The sequence below is a fragment of the Quercus suber genome, unplaced genomic scaffold, assembly GCF_002906115.3.
Source record: "Quercus suber isolate HL8 unplaced genomic scaffold, Cork oak 2.0 scaffold_215, whole genome shotgun sequence".
Taxonomy (NCBI): Eukaryota; Viridiplantae; Streptophyta; class Magnoliopsida; order Fagales; family Fagaceae; genus Quercus; species Quercus suber.
Genome location: NW_027069673.1, coordinates 1,071,343 through 1,090,318, shown reverse-complemented (window position 1 = coordinate 1,090,318; position 18,976 = coordinate 1,071,343). Strand labels below are relative to the sequence as shown.

At 30.6% G+C, this 18,976-nt stretch overlaps 1 protein-coding gene across 1 annotated transcript; it reads right to left on the bottom strand.

Annotated features, from left to right (window-relative positions):
- Positions 1–5,016: 5,016 nt before the first annotated feature.
- Positions 5,017–11,438, bottom strand: LOC112028646 (ferric reduction oxidase 7, chloroplastic). The gene is made up of 9 exons (XM_024061335.2): positions 10,808–11,438; positions 10,617–10,710; positions 10,266–10,463; positions 9,635–9,869; positions 6,988–7,315; positions 6,639–6,903; positions 6,270–6,525; positions 5,739–6,171; positions 5,017–5,341 (listed from the first exon to the last, which is right to left on the bottom strand). Exons 1-9 carry the CDS (start codon positions 11,031–11,033, stop codon positions 5,172–5,174), a joined length of 2,205 nt encoding a protein of 734 aa, XP_023917103.2. The 5' UTR covers positions 11,034–11,438; the 3' UTR covers positions 5,017–5,171.
- Between the last annotated feature and the right edge of the window lie 7,538 nt (positions 11,439–18,976).

Genomic DNA, 18,976 nt, shown 5'->3' with positions numbered 1-18,976 from the left:
ACTTCTACATCTCCTAGAACAAAAGCTTGCAATCATGTAAGTTTCTTGTATTTTTGCCTCATTTTTTTTTTTTTGTGAGATGGCATCAAGCCTAATAGTACACACCAATTTTATTTATGTGATATGGCATCAAGTTTAATAGTACACACCAATTTAAGCATTAAGCAATTAAGCCGAGGCAACACCTTATATTTTTTTTGTGCATGTGCTACACTTTCTCGAGTACAGAATCTTATGATATGCACTAAGGTGTTCATGATTGACTAGTAAACAGTGGTGAGATGGTTATTTATACCTTTTTCAAAAGGATTAAGTTCGACAGTCAAATAACATATGACTTCAAGATCAAGACAAAGTGATTAATAACCGTAAACATCTTTCCCACACAACATGCACTACAAAGTTTCAACTAATCAAGTGCAATAAATAAGCTCATCAAAGCTAAACAAGGTACATAAGACATGTTATGTGAAAATAAATTGACCAACCTTGTTTTCAACAACCACGAGAAATAGTGCCAAACACAATTTGCTTTTCCAAATTCAAACAAAAAATGAAAAACAAATTGAGAGAGAGAGAGAGAGAGAGAGAGAGAGAGAGAGAGAGAGAGAGAGGTAACCTTTTTTGTGTAGTAAACTATGCATAGAATGATAAGAGAAATACTAAATTTATAGTAAGATGTTGAGAATAAGAAGAGTCAAAATAAAGGAAAACAAAAAGGTAGAGAAAGAATGATATTAAGGAAGAAAGTAGTGGGGAGATGAAGAGGTAAAAGGAAGAGAGAGTTTTGGAAAATTAATAATAAAAATAATGGTTAAAAGATATTTAAAATTTTAAATAATGGAGTTTTTAAGTCATCTTAAATGAGAAAATGTTTAAAAATATATATATAACAAAAATTGGAAATAAAAATGATGACGTGGCTGATGATGTGGCTCAATGTGAGCGTAGCAACATTAAATGCTACACTTCAGCTTTTAGTAATATATAGATATAGATACAGACTAGACTAGATTTTAACTTGCGCAATGCGTGGGAATATTTTATTATATTTATTTGTTATGTTCTATCTTTAAATGTATTCCTTACAAAGCAACTTATATTCTTTAAATGTTTTCCTAAGAAAGAAACTTAATTGGAGAGAAGGAAGAAATAATAAGGAAAAAAAAAGGAAAAAAAAAAAAGAGAATAATTATGAATTTGATTAATCATATGTATTATAAAATGTGTAGAAAGAAAAAAGAGAGAAAAAAATAGGAATCATTTCACATCTCTTGTAAATTTCTACTACTAATTAATTATTACAGTACGTCAATGAGTATTTCATCACTAAATACAACAATAATACTTGGTTGATATAGCCTTATTGCAATAGTAGCTCTTGAACAATGCAGCAATCCAATATGATAGACTTGTACACTAATAGCAGGAACATATTAATAGAATAACCTACTAATAACATCAGCTAAATTAGAACTCTAGTAGAATAGCCTACTAATAATTTAATGAAATTGTTTCCTGGAAGACATTTTGGTTTTACTACAAAAGAGACCAAAATATTAATTATAAAGCAATAAAATTTTATCAATGTTTGCTAAGGACTTAAAGGAGGCAGCAAGTCAGAATACTAACCTGTTTTAGTTGTCAAAGTCACTAAAATAAAAAGAGTATCTAAAAAGTATCAAATTATTGTAGCAATATTACTTGGTGAACCGCTATGTTGCAAACTTGATAATACTAAAAGTTTTAAGATCATTTTCATATTGGACTTGCGACAAACCACAACAAACCACATCCTTATTGACATTCTACGCCAAAGGAATGAAAGAATTACCTTCTCTAAAGGGCATTTGAAGCACTCAGAAGATTCACTATCTTGTGAACCATTAAAAGACTTTTCAATAGTAACATCAGCTAAATTAGAGCATTAGATGTCAACTACAGTGTCATCAACATAGTCAACACTGTTTTCAGTACCTGTATGAAGCAGCAAAATCAATATCAACATCCAACTTTTTTTTTTTTTTTTTTTTTTTTTTGATAAGTAATATCAGCACCCAACTTTGAGGCATAAATGTGAATAAATTAATATGAAAAATATATGAGAAGGTTAAGTAGAACGTTAAACTTATTTCAAAGTAATAACATGAAATAATCCTTTTTATCCATTCAAAACTATAACTATAGATAAATTTTCAATTGGAATTGCTCTCTTTTTTCAAATAAGTAAATTAGAATTGTTTAATCTACCAAAGACATTCACAATTACTTACATGTTGCATCAATACAATTTTCGATAAACATTACATTTATCCTTGACTCTAGAAATTGTAGATGACTTCAATAAAGAAAGAAAGAAGCATCAACTCACTGAGTTAATTAAGACCCCCAAATTTTAATTGCGGCTTGATTAATTTTAATCTAAACACACTTATTGTGTAATATATTTGACTAGCAAATTAATTAATCAAAGCATTCAACAATTGCATGGATGATCATATAAGTGCAAGGCAAATATGTAAATATTAGAGAAAAGGATAACAAACGCAAGATAACACTGTGATGTGTTATTGAAGAGGAAAACCAAAAAACTCGGCGTAAAAACCTCTCTATGGCCCTCCAAGCCAAAATGATCCACTAGTGAATAAGTTGGAGTACAAAGATACCAAAAAGACCCTCCAAACCTAATCTACCAAATGTACTTGATCCCTCCAAGCCCTAGCTACCAACGAACTTCACCAAGTCTTGTCTTCACTAACTTCCCGGGTCCCACAATATCGCCCAATTGCACCACCAAGCCTCACTGGCTATTTTTGGCAAAAACCCAATACTTCACAAGCTCCAAAATACTCTCTACACTCTAAATGGGTGTGGGTTGTGTTTGGGTACAATCTCCAACCAAGGTATGACAATGGAAGAGAGAATGATAAGAGACTTCAATGATTTCTCACGTAAGGATGAGTAGCTCTCTATAAAATGTGGGTGTTGTGAAAACTAATCTCTAGGGTTTTCTCTCTAATAGCCTCCTTACAATTTTGTGGATAATGAGGGTATATATAGAGTGGGTGAAAGGTAGAAAAGTCACACTTAAAATCCTAGTTGTTAGGTCATCTCGTGAGACATCTTGACTATTGAACTTCCTCATGTGCTCCTCATGTAACCTTAGCGGGTTTTGCAATCTCGAGTCAATCGCGAGTTAGTAGCAAATTTCACTGGAAAAAAAAATGTTTTGTGAAAGTATTTTGACACTTGCTGGGTGAATGGATAAAAAGTACAGTACTTTTGGTTTGTTCAATATCTACTGTTCATCATTTTTTATTATTATTATTTTTTTTCAATCATCGATTTGTGCTTTTTTTTTTTTCTATATATAAAAAGAGAAAATGGACTCATGAATAGTATTATGAACAGTATTTTTGGTTTAGTGACTTGTCTTTTTCCTCCTTTTTTTTTTCTTTCAAGTTCACCAACTTGGTTTTAGCTTTTTTTTTTCTTCTTCTTTTAAAGGATCTTTATATATTTACTTTTTACTTGTAATGTAGGCTTACAATGTATACACACAAAAAGTAGCAAATATTATATACATTTGCAAAAAAGAATTGTACAAATTTTGCAAATGTGTACAACATTTACCAATTTTTATGTGTTAAAAATATAAATTTACATTGTAAGTGCAATGTATATTTCTATATATATATATATATATATAAAGAGTGAATGTGAAAAGTTACAGTAGTTTTGGTTTGTTTAACTTTCACTGTTTTGCTAGCCGTTTTTGTGTGTGTGTGTGTGTGTGTGTGAATGCATAAAGTTGTAGTATATTTGCTATATTATTTTTGGTTTGTACATAATAATTTTCACAACACTTTCATATCAAATCAAATATGGTAAATTGTTATTGGTTCTAATTTAAACTTACCAATGAAATAATTTTTTTGTCCGCCAATAACAACTTGTAGTAACCTACTACTTATAAAATGTCATAGACATAAAAAAATTTTGTGTGAAAAATGTTAAGACATCTTGATGTTGTCACAATATTTTCAAAACTGATAAGCTGTCAATTTTTTACAAGTTAAAATAAAATATAACAAAATTATAAAGGTATTATGAAAATGTTGCATCATTCTATTGTGTTTTTAGAAATTTTTTGTTGGTTTAATCAACTTTGTTGAGCCAAAATTCACTATTCCACATGCAATTTTCTTGGATTGACTTTTTGTATATTTTTTTCTTTACACACTATTTTAAGTAAAAACACATAGTTTTGCACACAAAAACATAAACAAAAACTTAGGAAAAAAACATTTTCATCCTTTATGTTTGGGGTAGTTAACAATTATTCCTTAAATTTTAAAATCAAGCAATTTTTCTCTTAATATTTTGGAAAAGAGCAAATATGTCATATTGTTATTCTTTCAGTTAAGCCCTAATGAATGGTTATGATTATTAAAATATTTTATTGTATAATGTCTAAATTACTCCTGCTAAATTTTATCCTTAAAATTTTCTTTACGTATTTTGAGTTTTAAATGATAAAAATTCTTAAAAAGTTAGAATGATGGTATTCAATGACACAAGCCTTTTGTTATCTTCTTCTTTTTCTTTTTTTAATTTCTTAGCAAAAATCAGTTGTTTATTGTTGAAAGATGATAATATTCGTTATCATTCTTACAAGTTTTTAGAGAATAGATATATAGTCTTTAGCAAATATGTACTAAAAAACTATTATAGTTAAATAAATATTTATATGTTAAATAACTACCCTAACTTTGTGGTTGATCAAAAATTTTAAATGAATGAGATTAACTTTTTACGACATAATTATCAAAATTTTTAAAATTAATGCCTCTTTTGATAATTGTAAATCTCTATATACTTATTGTAATTGTAAATCTCTATATACTTTAAAAATCAAATGATTCATATCTTTATTTTGTAATACAAATAAAATCTAGAATTGACCTTAATTACTACAGTATTTTTTTTCTACGACAAGCACGTGCAATTAGTACATAAAGAAAAACATATATACGTTCTTATATATAAAAATGTATACACACATATTTTTATGTATGTTTCTATGAATATATATACATTTCAATAGAGCTTATTTAGCTTCTAAGCTAACTGATTACATTAAGGGAAAGATGAGATGATGAAGGCGATGCCTACAGATCGAAACTATGGCTGTTGAAATGGAAGATTGGATGATGGTGTTGTCTCCTAATATTGTGTGACCTGATTTCTTTAGCAACACTCGTCTGAAGAGTTGGAGGACCACACACAATGACACCAATATCAACGCAACCCCATTTCTCTGATATATCCCCAAAAATACCTGCAGTAAGACAGAGGAAAGGGCATATCAAGAAAGCCTCTAGTGTAGTACAACTAAAAAGGTAAAACTTCATAATTAAGAATTTTTTTTTTCCCACGGGATTCTTTTAGTTTTACTCCATCTATTTATGTTATATATTTTGTTCACAACTGGTCCTTAGCTTGGAAAATAAAGGAGGGATATGGTAGGTTGATAACTTGTGTAAAATTTAGTCACTTTATTATGAATGGATCCACTATAGACACACATTAAGGTGCCCTTTACTAGCAAGAATACATGTGGCTAACCTTGACTAGTCTATTATTATTCTTGGGACTAAAATTTGGTTTTTGTCGTCATTGTTGTTGTTATATTATTCGTTTAATTTATGTTTTGAACAAAAGTTGAAATGCCATACCTTTGAAGTCCGGTCTTGAACCATAGTACGAATTGGTTGAACTCGCAAGTTTTTGCTGACATGAATCCTTATGAGCTACAATTTCATTATTCTGCATCTTCTCAACCATAATCCTATCATCCTTGCATGCCTCCTTTGCTGCATTTTGTCTTTCCCAAAGATGCCATAAACCAACCACGATACCCCCAAAGATAAAGACACTTGCAAGCATGCAGATTACAAAGAGAAGCCCTTTGTACCACCATGAAGATATGTCATAGGGGTTTATGTAGAAAATATCCAGTATATATATTATGATAACAAAGCCCAGTGTAGATGAGATAACATATAGTCCAGACCATATATTATTTCCAGTACCAACCAAAACTGACATGCTACAACTATCAGACATAGGAGGAGAAGAGTTCGTAGCCTCGTGTACTAGACCCTCTTCCTGTAAGTAATTAACAACCATTAAATGCCACAACATGAACATTATAACATTAAATACAAAATGAAAGCACAAGGGTGTGAGAGCATAACTAAGCATACCAGTAGAGGTTGAGATTCTCGAGTGACAAAAATACGAATCTCAAGATTTAGTTTATCTGAGAAAAATGGACAGATTGATTCCATATCATTGGTAGAAAGAAGAGGAAGCTCGTTTGATCTTTTCACAGCCCAAACAATCAAGATGTTTCGAGGCAAACAAGGTTTTCTTTCCCGAGTACGATGGAGAATGTCACTCAAGATTGCCAGAAATGGTGAAATTCCTATGCCACCTGCTACTAAAATAAGGTTTTCATACCTAGAGAATCAAATGGTGAAGTCAATTCACAAAATAGAAGATAATAATATGAAACTTAAAATTAAGCTTGATATCTAGTAAATTCTAGTGAAATTGATTGGTTGGGTGCATACATCAAGTGATATGGTAATTCATGCCCATAAGGCCCTTCAACAGAAGCCGTTATCTTTGTTTGAGGTTGGAGATGTAGATCAGCTTCAAAACCATTCATAATATTTCCTCTGAGCTTTTCTGTCCATTCCCCAAGAACCTTTATGAGAACGGATAGATGATATTTACCATCCAGAGGACTAGATGAAACACTGAAAGGATGCCACTGCAGCCAAGATAATTCTCGAACTCGAAGGAAAATAAAACTGAGGGCATTGTAACGCAGATCTACATTGTCAAGGAGGAAAAGTATCAGATAGGGTAAGAACAGATAAACAAGGAAACAACAAAATTGAGGGGAACTAGTATTACTTCCAGGTTTTGAAAGCATCAACTCCACAGTTCCACAAGGCAAGCACTTGGCTGAAATTATATCAACAGTCCTTCGTGATTGGCAGAATCTCAGAAAGCGGTCAAGAATGAAAAGAAATATTCCTCCTGCAGCTATACTGAAAACAAAATCCCCAACATGCAAAGCTAAAAAGACAACGAAGATTACATATAGTTGATGAGTGTAGAAGAACAACTCAAATTTCTGCTTTCTCACTGGATGAAGTGATGTCATCCACATCAATAGACCAGCTGCCAGACTTATAACTCCTGCGAGATTGGCAACACCAATATCTTTCCACTCCAATATCTGCATGAGACAATTAAAGATATAAGTACCATCCTTATCTTCATATGACCTTCTATTTCTTTCCATGAGGGAATTCTTAGATACATTCTATGAATGAAGAAAAAGCATATGGTTTAGGATATTGACAAGGTTCACAAAGGAGATGGTTTTCTCGTCTTTCTTCTGTGATGCCACACATTAACTTACTAACCTCTCAATTAATTTTAGAAGATTCTACTAAATTCAAAAATGGCTTGAACTGAAAATGGAACAGACTGTGTGATGTGCATCAAATTAATCAGAGATACAAATAAACACTGCTGCAGTAATGTGACCTTGTAACTGTACATGTAAGTACATATCAGCTCGATTTCAGACTGGTGCATGCATAAAGAAATACCAAGCACTACATAAGCTAAAAGATTATGAGTACAAGCCAAGACTGAAGGGACTCACTTCTATTCTCATGTATTTGCACATAATATTTCAGGTTACAAAGAACTAGTTAGCATCACAAATGTTTTGTCACATGAATAAGACAACATGGACGGGAACCAAAGGTCATCAAAAAATTCTGGTCAATGACTTTTACATTAGTACCATGCTTTCCAAGTTTCTGTGTGCTCATTAAAAGGAAAAAGAAGATAATTTTAGCAAAAATCAAGGAGTATAAAACAAATCATAACAAGTTTAGTCTCCTATAATAAAACAAGTTTAGTCTACTATGATGTAACACAGCAAAGTTCACAGACAGCCTTAGCATCCGTCTAGGAAAGAACATCAACATGATCTATCAAATGATTAAGAAAGAGTATTTACAAATCAAAACAAGTTTAGTCTACCATAAAAATAAAAAGTTTAGTATACTATAAAGTAACTCAGCAAAGTTCAAGAGAAAACTTTAGCATTAGTCTAAGCAAGACTATCAATATGATATAATGATCAAGAGTTATTGAAGTGCTTCTACTTGAGTTATGACATTTGCATTCCATAAACCGTTTACCAAAGTTCCATCATAAATTCTATTGTGCATACCTTCTTTAAGGAAATGTATAGCTTTCAAGAATTTGTGTCATACCATAGAGACTAAAGTACACTTTCCACCCTTAAAGCGTGGAGTTACTTTCATTTTGGTCTTTATGTTTGATTTTGTTCTCATATTGGCCCTTTATGTTTCAAAATTTTCATTTTGCCCTTCGTGTTTGATTTAGTTTTCTGTTTGGTCCTTCATGAAATGAAAATTGGAACAAAAAGGGATAGTATTTAAACAGAATCTAACATAAAGCGCCAAAATGAAAATTTTGAAATATAAAGTGTTAAAATGAAAATAATCCAAAACTCTAAGGGACAAAAGTATACTTTAGTCTAACATAAAAGGTTTACAGGTATTTAACCACAAAACAATCACAAAATCCCATTCTGGAACAGTTTATTGTGTTGTGCTTGTGTCTTTGAACAATTACCTTGTCATTTGTATAATAAACATGAATAAAGATTGCCACCACATAACCATATTTTGTAAGCCTGCTTTTAGTTACCCTTAAGAACCTTATGCCTACTGGTTGAAATGCTATATTTCACCCCCAAAATTAACCATCATGGTGCACCATCTCAGACCTCAAGCAGAACTTCTCAAGAATAAATCCATATTTAAAGTGCAACTCCCACCTCAATCCCAGCTAGTCCATCTTTCATCAAGGCTTCTGATCCCGCTGCCTACTCCAACAAGAGTAACACGAAGGCCCACGGCCATTATGTGAAACTACAGCCAATCTTAATGGTAATCAAATAGCTATCTCTACCTTCCCATAATTTCTGTCCCCGGATAATTTTTATTTTACTAATCTTGCACTGGAAACTGACAATTCAAGGTAATTTGTGCATGAGTCATAAATAAAATTTTTTAACCAACGAATTGTGAATGAACAGCCAAGCAGAAGTTAATGGCATAAGGGATCATTTTCAAAGAGGGTTAAATCAAATTAACAAAAAATAATAGTTGTTACTGCTGCACAGCACTTCCCCATCAATTATAGTTGTTACAGCACAGCACTTTAGCATAGAATTTCTCTAGTCTTGTCATTTCTATTTTTCCATTTTCTATTGCGGTTGCCCCTTCCCTTGCATTCTTATTGTATGCTATAAAGAATACACACACACACACACACACACGTGTGTGTGTGTGTATAGCAGGAGGATAATTCAATTTTCAGTGAATATACATGTGTTCTTCTCCTGGAAAACAAACAAACAAATACATATACAAGCAAAAGAGAAACACATATTTATAAATATAGCTAAGCTATACACAAGTAAAAGAATTACACCGCTAGCACTCACTTCTTGTAGAAGGTCGCCCTCAATTGTCCATGCAATTATATAGAATAGTCCATGGAGAGTAAACAGCAGCATAGTGAGATGTCCAAGCCACACATGATATCTTGTAGCATGCTCAAAAGGGATATCTATTAGGCGGAGAAGAACCGATCCCCTTGCAACCGGAAGAAACAAAAATGCCAAGCAATATAATCCAGTAGTACCAAAGCGAAGTCCCAGATATTCCAAAATTAAACAACTGAAAATTTCAAATTAAGTAGGACTCTCAGCCGAAGAAACCAATCTTCATGTACTGAATAAAAAGAAACTTAAAAATTTTACAGAGCAAATGCTAACCGTAAAGAATTTAAGTTTCTCATATACAACATGTTTCATGATGACAAAAAACTATAAGAAGTATAATAAACAAAAAGAAAAATAAGCAACGCACAAATAGTACGAATTGACCATAAGTGGAAATTCATTTCATTTCATGTACTTGAAAAGTCACAGGATAAAAGTGTCAAAGTTCTTCAAAAAGGAAATATAATGGAGGTAAGCAGCTAATTTCTGCTGATACAAATGACACACAAGCAAAGCCACCGAAACCAAGAAAGGCAACAATTGATCATGAAAAACATATAAAATATTGTACCTCTTCTGTTTTAAAGTATACTGGAACTGAGATATAACGCTGAGTATCTGTGTGGTATATGCATACACAGCCCAGATAACATACACAACAAAGAGGACAATTCCAATAAGCTCGGTAGCAGAAACAACCCCAAATGGGCCATCCACAAGAACAGGGAAAGTCCACAAGCAAAATCTTGGTTTTGTTGAGGCCTTCCTCCTACAAAGAAAGGTTCTAAGTTACAAAACAAGCTATCCATTTAATTAAAAGGTTAAGCTCAACATACAGAGATTGAAGGAAAAGAATAAATTCTTAGGTTAGCATAGAAAAAAGAGAACATAAGAACCATCTCCACTATATAAAAATACATACTCGTGGAGCTCCTCTTCCCCAGAGATGAGGAGATAAGCTATTGAAAGGAATGCAATAATAAGAACTGGACCACTGAACACCAAAAATATGCTTCCTGCAGTTTTTGCAACACCAGAGCCCACGAAGCAGATAAGAATCGTGTGGTGGGAGGGAGACAAAAGAAGAATAAGAAGTCAATAAAAGGTACCAACCTGTAATCCCAAAAACAGATCCACTGGTGAGTTGAGCCCATTTCTCAAAAGCTTCATTGACAGACTGTGCTGGGATGAAGAAAATAAGGGCAGCCCATGCAAGGAAAATAACCCATATTACAAACTTGAGGATCCACTTGGCCCATGACACAAAGAGAGGTGTCTTCTTCACTCTCTCAGCGCCTCTGCTCAAAAGAAGAGGCCTTTCAACAGAGTTTTCATCCATGGCGAGAAAATTCTCCTCTTCTTCTTTTTTCCAATGTCTTCAGGTAAAAAAACTCAATCTCCCATAAATCCCATATGGGCAAAAGTCACATATAAACAGAAAGAGTTGGAAAGAAGACACTTTGTGTGGAACCCATTAGAGCATACGAACCAACCAGGCATATTTAAGAGAATCTTGTCAATTGTGTAAACATACATTCTGAAATCTGAACCACTAACGTTTTTGTAATGTCATCTGAAACAATTTATTTCCCTCCAACCAAAAATATCAAAGAATTGGAGGATAATACGTAGACAGATAAAAACCGTCCAAATTAATAACTATAACTATATTGGTGTGACTCACAAGGAGACAACAACTGTACAGGTTGTGGTTTAAGGTGATCAAGAATAAGAGGACAATTGGAGTGGTATCTCAATCCACAGTACGTACCTCCATTATTAACCATTCACTCACCAAAACTACTATTGAACAGATGTGATGGACAAACCAATATTCACCACTCCCACTGCCCAATCTGATGTAACCGCACAATGAAATGAATTGTGTTTAATACAGGAACAGGGCTGAGAGGAGCGGAAAAAACATACTTATTATATATATACTTGCAAGTAACAAACAAGGTAAAAAGAGTAGTCTTAATCCCACATCCATGAGAATTGATGAGTAAAAAATACATATATTTTTGTAAGTACCTAATTAGTAACTAAAGAGTTACAGCCTTTTACCCAAAAAAAGAAAAAAAGCTTCTTTTTAATAAAAAGACAACAAAAGCATGAAGCTTCAATTAAAATGCCTTAATTTATAAGTAATGAACTTATTATCTGGACAGTTACCAAAAGAAACGTAAAACAAAAGAACGGAAACAAAATGCTGGCAATAGTGTTTTACGGCTGACAAAAAGTGCAAAATTTAAACCAGGTTCTCCTCCTTGGGGAAATTGAACAATACTAGTACACTATAATGAAGAGTCTTAAACAAAATTGAAAATACTGATAGCGTAATTGCATATAGCATTTATTAGCTGAGATGACATGAAAACGAAAGCCCATCATCTTTGTCAAAGGTTTTGAATTTAGATATAATAACTCCTGCCAAAGAAAGAAGGTCCACTCATTTTATGTGTATCTCGCTCGCTTGCTCATCTTTGTGGTTGTCTTTATACACAACCGAATCTGCAGGGTTTGCACGAATAATGCAGTAGATGCCTGATATATTAGAAGAATGTGTTCACTTCGGCTTATATAAATTGGGTTATATGCACAGCTTTTTAAAGTTTTTTTAATTATACTTTTACTAAAGTTTACTTTTAAGCAAAATAAACAGATAAAACCTTTTCTTTCCCCCAATTATTGGAGAGAAAATATACCGACATCGTATCAAAAAAAATAAAATAAAATGCCGACAAACTTTTGTTCAGTAAACCGATAAATCTTCCTAAATGGACACTAAAGAAATAGAAAGTAGTTTATTGACTAGCCACATTGGCTATGTACGCGATCATGATCATGCCAAATAATCTCTTTTAATTTTTATATTTTTAATTAGGATTAGTCTAACTTAAAATGAGGTGTTGTGTTTTTATAGGATAGTGGCTAGAGTCGGGTTTTTTGGTGTAGATGAGTCCAAAACTTGTTCCCATGAGTCCCTTGTTGTCCACTATCAATGTTTTTTCTCCAAGGCCAAAAAATAATGTAACGAGTGATGGAAATACTAAATTAATGAGAAACCGAGTATTTCTCATTTGTAGATAATTTGAGCTATGAGGCGTATACAAATTAAGTGTGAAGAAATATTTTAGGCTATTATGAGCAAAGCCAAACAAGTATATTTAACAAATATATATATTCGTATGCTGTTATAAAAAAAAATAATTTAAAAAAACGAATATATTCATATTCCCAAGTAAGCATATTAAGCAGAAAATCCAAGCTAATGAATATATTTTGCAATATCATATGAAACTATTAACTATGTAGTAATAAACATGAATAGTAAGATAGAAAGTTAGAGAAACTATTTAGTAATAAATGAGGAGAGTAAAATAGAAAGTCAGTGAAACATATCTTAGTTACATGCATTGGCGAAGACAAGTAAAAGTTAACTTATCTTAGTTATATGCATTGGTGAAGATAAATAAATATTAAAAAAAAAAAAAACTGATCTTTCTCTCTTTGTCAAAACAAGTGCAAAGCATATGCAAGAGGTTAAGTGTGAATTATGGCAGCACCATATATATGTGGGTATTTGTTCTTTATCACGAAAATGATGTACAAGAAGGAAGAAAGCATAAGAAAGATAAGATACACACCAAATTGCTCACTGTGAGATATTATGTGAAACAAGAAAGATGATAGGAGATTGGTAACAGAGGAAGAGAAAGGACACTTGGAGAGTATTGCTAATTAAGGAAAGAAAATTACGTATACTTTAGAACCTGCTCAATTAATTAGACAGAAAATGGGTGCTTAATTAGGATTTCTCTAAGTGAAGTGGGTGTTTAGGTTTCGTACGTGTTCAACAACTTTGGTTAATTAATGCGTTTTCATAATTTGCAAAATGCTCACATATTGTCGGTGGAATGCAATTGGATTCTAATTGATATTAATATATAATCTTATAGTTATGGAGATATAAAGTCATTCCATGTGCTTTTGGGCTTCGCCTTTTTTTTTTTTTTTTTTTTTTTTGATATTAATATATAATCTTATAGTTATGGAGATATAAAGTCATTCCATGTGCTTTTGGGCTTCGCCTTTTTTTTTTTTTTTTTTTCAGTCGATGAGAGCCATGATCATTCCATATGTCCAATTTATGAAAGAATTTATTTATAGTTAAACATTATCAAGAGATTATAAGTGTCTCATTCCATATGTCCAATTTATGAAAGAATTTATTTATAGTTAAACATTATCAAGAGATTATAGGTGACGTGTAATAGATAACATTATGAGGGACCATCCATATATTTTGCTAAAACTTGTGATTAAATTATATATATATATATTGGGAAATCTAAAAGTTTAAGAAATTTGGAGGCTATAGTATCAACTTACTTACGTAGTTCCACTTCTATTATAGGATGTATTTTGTTTGTGCATCGATATGTTGTATGCAACAGCAGTATTTGTGTCACAGCTTGCGTGTTCTATAGGTACATGAGACCTACGGTAATAAGTTAGGCATTGCAGAAAATATTTAGGTACATAAAATAACAAATATTAGCTAGCGTATATATATAAATCATATACTATATAATAAAAGTTAAGCTTAAAAGCCATGGTCGCACCAAGTGGCTGCACTAAATTGCAAAAATGTTTTTGTAATTTTAAAAATATAAATATAATTTTTTTTGTACTTATCTTCTTCTCCTATAATTTCTAAATTGATAAAAATCTTAATTTGACTATAATCCAAACTCTTAATCTTATTCTTTTATTATTATAATTTATAAGTTGATAAAAAATTTTAATTTGATTACAATTCAAACTCTTCGTCTAATCCTTCTTTTATTTAAATTATATTACTACATAAAAAATAAATGAAAAATGAAAAACAATAACAACAACAACAACACAGTGCAAGTAAAAAACAAAAAACAGCAACAATCATCATCTATTCCTTTTTTTTTTTTTAATTTAAATTATAGTACTTTGTGTTATAAAAAAATAAATAATAAAAAAAAACATAATACCCAGCAACGTATTCAACAACAAAATCTTCCTCTTCACACGTGACTTTTTTTTTAAGATGATTATTATTTATACCGATTTACCAAAAATGTTTTTGGATAAAGTTTAAAAAAAGGTAATGAGTATTTGAGTTTAAAGTAAACACCTTCTCTTTCTTCTTCTTCCCAAAAAAAAAAAAAAAAGTATCTATATAGTAAAAGTTTTTTTTTTTTTTTTTTTTTTGGTTATAAAAGAAAAGTTTCCTTTTTTTTTTTCATAAAAAAATGTTTTCTTTCTTCTTTCTATTCAAATGACCTTTTTTATATTCCACTTTTTATGGGATTTATGAGATAGCAACAAACAAATTGATTAGAAATCTTAATTCCAATTGGATTTAAATTCTATATCAAATAAAACTCTACCTATACATTAATATATGTGTGTGTATCCTTTTTGAAGTGAAGTTTATTCCAATATGTGAATGCCTAAATCCCATGACATGTATGCATTCTTTCATCATTATTATTTTTTCATTTTGTTTAAGCTATTTTTCTTTAACTTCAAAAAATTAATAAAAACTTCTCACATATATTTTAACCTAATTCATAATATTAAACTTTTGTACTCATTTATTCTCTTCTACAATAATTGGTTCAGGTTTTAGTTACATGCTCAAACTTTTATCTTTCAAAGTGATAGAGAAAAAAAAAACAGGTTTATTCTTTATTCTTTTTCTAAATTTATATCTTAATTTATAATTTCTGTTAATTTCTTAATAAATCATGAATAATTTTGATTATATTCTTTATAGTGAATGTAAATTGTTGTGTATAGGTTTTTGGTTGTGTTATATTCTTCAAAAAAATAAAATAAAATAAAATAAAGAGTTTATATAAATTTGGCAACAAAGTTAAATAAATAAGCCTAAGAAATGTTTACTAATAATAGTTATGGGGGAGGATTTTTTCCAAGCCCACAAGCAGTTTGGCCACTCTGGGCCGAAGGACCCGCACAGTTTTTTGTTCCTTTAGCTAAGGTTTATAAGGCATGTGTGGAGCGCATCTTTCTTCGATGTGGGAGCAAGTCTCAAAACTGCTCATGTCGCTTGAAGGAACAAAGCCGTGCGGGTCCTTTGGCCCCAGAGCGAACAAACTACTTGCGAGTTTGGAACAAATCCTCCCCACAATAGTTTTATTAGTAACTTTTTATTAACATGATTTTAAAAAAAATTTGAATATAGAGATAATTTATTAACGTGATTTAAACTCTACTAAAACCTTTTTAAGGGATTAGTTTTAAAAAATTTCAAAGTAATTTTCTAATTATTAACTACTATGCGCTAACTTCTACCTACCAAAACCCACAATTAAAATAATAATCCGTATGAGATACCACTTTCAAAGATTAATATCTTAGCTATTATATATTATATGCTAACCTTTTTTTTTTTTTTTCCAAAAGAAGTGTTTCTCTCTCTCCCCACAAAAGAAATGGATTATAAGAAGAATTAGTTAAACAGGGGTAAAACTACACCACCTCTTTCTACAATAAATGTTAAATTCATATCATTTTTCATGCATATATACATGCTACACAAGGGATTATAACAAGAACTAGCAAGACAAAGGTAAGACTACACCACCTCTTTTTTGCAATAAATATTAAATTTAGATCATTTTTCATACATATACACACACATGTAGCGTGCAACACATAGGACTTAAACTTTAAGTTTATACTTAAATTTGGTAGGGTGAAACTCACTCAAGTTTCAATGTCTTCTTCCATATTTTTAAAGACAAAAATTAAATTGTCATATGAGTCTCTCTCTACTTCAAATTTTTAAATGTTTAATATTTTAGATTGTTCTTAATTATTGAATTGAGGTTTCTACTTAAACGTGATTTCAATTATTGTTTTGGATAGTTTTTAACTATTAAATTCAAGGTTTTTCCATTTAAATATATGTGATTAATTGAGCCTTAAAGTTCAAAATATTATTGAAAATCATTTTTATATATTTTTTTATGTACCTCTACATCTTCCATTCAATTATATATACATGTGTGTTTGTGTGCGCGCCGCGCGTGCGCGCATTTTATGATACCTTAGTCTCACACAGCATACATTTATTATGTAACTTCAAAGTAAAATATTCATTTTTTTATTATTTATTTTAAGTAAACTAATAAAATAATTATTTACATATGAATTTTGATTAAGCTGTGCATGTTGAGCTTAGATGTCGTGGTTGCGCTAAGTGGCTTCATTATATTGCAAAATTTTTTTTTTAGATTTAAAATATATATATATATATTTATTTATTTATTTAATTTTTCTTCTCCTATAATTTCTAAGTTGATAAAAAATCTTAATTTGATTACAATCCAAATTATAGATATCAAAATTTCCCCTCTTTTCACGTGTATAAATATAGTTCATTTTTATGGGATAGCTTTATAAGTATCCTAAAGGTCCTAAACTAGATTAAAAGAAACTCCTAAAAAAAATTACATAAAAAATTTAAAAAAAACATTAAACTTACAATATGAGGGAAGGCATAAGTTTGAGTTTAAGTTAAACTCTATCAACTAAAAAATTGCAGTCATTTTTTTAGATAGAAACAACTCAACCTAATTATTCTTATCAACTTTCTCAAAAAAAAAAAAAAAAATTGTATAGTTATTCTTATCAACTTTTTCTCTATTGTTTTATTAATTTTTTAGATAAATACAAAAACTTAATTGTGGATGTGAAATTTTTTTAGAGATAATTATGTAACACTACTACCACAAATATATAACACTACTACTAGAAATATAATGTAATCAAGAAAAAAATATGTAATTACATAAATAGTGTTCTATATGTAATAGGCTTTTCTTTATTCTTATCTTCTCCTTCTATAATATATCTTCTTCTTCATGGAATAAAAATCACGCCAGATTGTGAATCCTCGAATCCCCAAGGAAATGTCTCTTCCCCTAGCTACAAAGGTATGTATTTCTTTTTTTCTTTTTTCTTTTTACAAAGCTGCATTCTAATTCATGAGTAATGAGCAATAAATTCAATGATAATAATAAATAGAGCCTTTAGGTAAATCTATAAATGTTAATTTCTACGAGTGCATGTCTTTGGTACGTGTATACATATATATTGCATCTTATATTGTTTATAGGACCTTTGTGTTGTCTTACTCTTATTATGAGCTAGAAGCCTAGAATTTGCATTTTATGAATTTGAAAGGATAAAATTTTAAACTCTTTTAAGAAGGGTAGATTCATATGTTGGCTTTCTTTCTAAATCATGAGTTATTCTCTTTTGATAAATAATTCTCATATATATATATAGACAAATACAAACATGTTGTGGTGGTTACCTAATGATGTACAATATATTTTATTCAAACACACTACATATATTATGTACTAGGATAATTAATTTAGAGTTTCAAGTTTCTCACTACTTAATTAGTAGAGTATTTCATAAATAAACACCTTTTTTCACATTCAATTCTAATTAAAATAATTTTTCATTTTTTTATAATTTATATTTAACATCAAAATATATTTTTTAATTTATATATGATTTTTTATCTATGACATTTAATTCACATATGATTTTTTTTTATTAAAGGAAAAGCATATATGCAAGTGGTACGTAGTTGTATATGTTTGTGGTAGAGAAATATCATATATATATATATATATATATGCTTGAATGATGAATATATTATGGGTTTCATTGGATCGAAGCAAATTATTCACCTGCAGGTGCAGGGGAATATAACACGGGACAAAATTGGAAAATGCCCCGTTTGAGCAAAAAAAGCAGCATTATACCATTTTTCCAAACTAAATAGGGAAATGCTCCTCTTTTGTAACTCGATTTTCTCAAAATCGAGTTATAAAAAAAAAAAAAATTTCTAGAGCCCTATAGTGGCGTTTTTAAAGACCTATAGTGACATTTTCAAGACCTATAGTGACGTTTTGTAACTCAACTTTCATAAAATTGAGTTATAGGCAATTTTTTTAATTTTTTATACCTATAACTCGATTTCATATAAATCGAGTTAAAAAACGCCACTATAGGTTCTAAAAACGTCACTATAGGCTCCTAAAAAACACCGCTATAGGGCCTAAATCGATTTTGAGAAACTTGATTTTCAAAAGAGGGACATTTCCCTATTTAGTTTGGAAAAGAGGGCATAATGCTGATTTTTTGGCTCAAACGGGGTATTTCTCAATTTTGTCCATATAACACGGAGGCCTT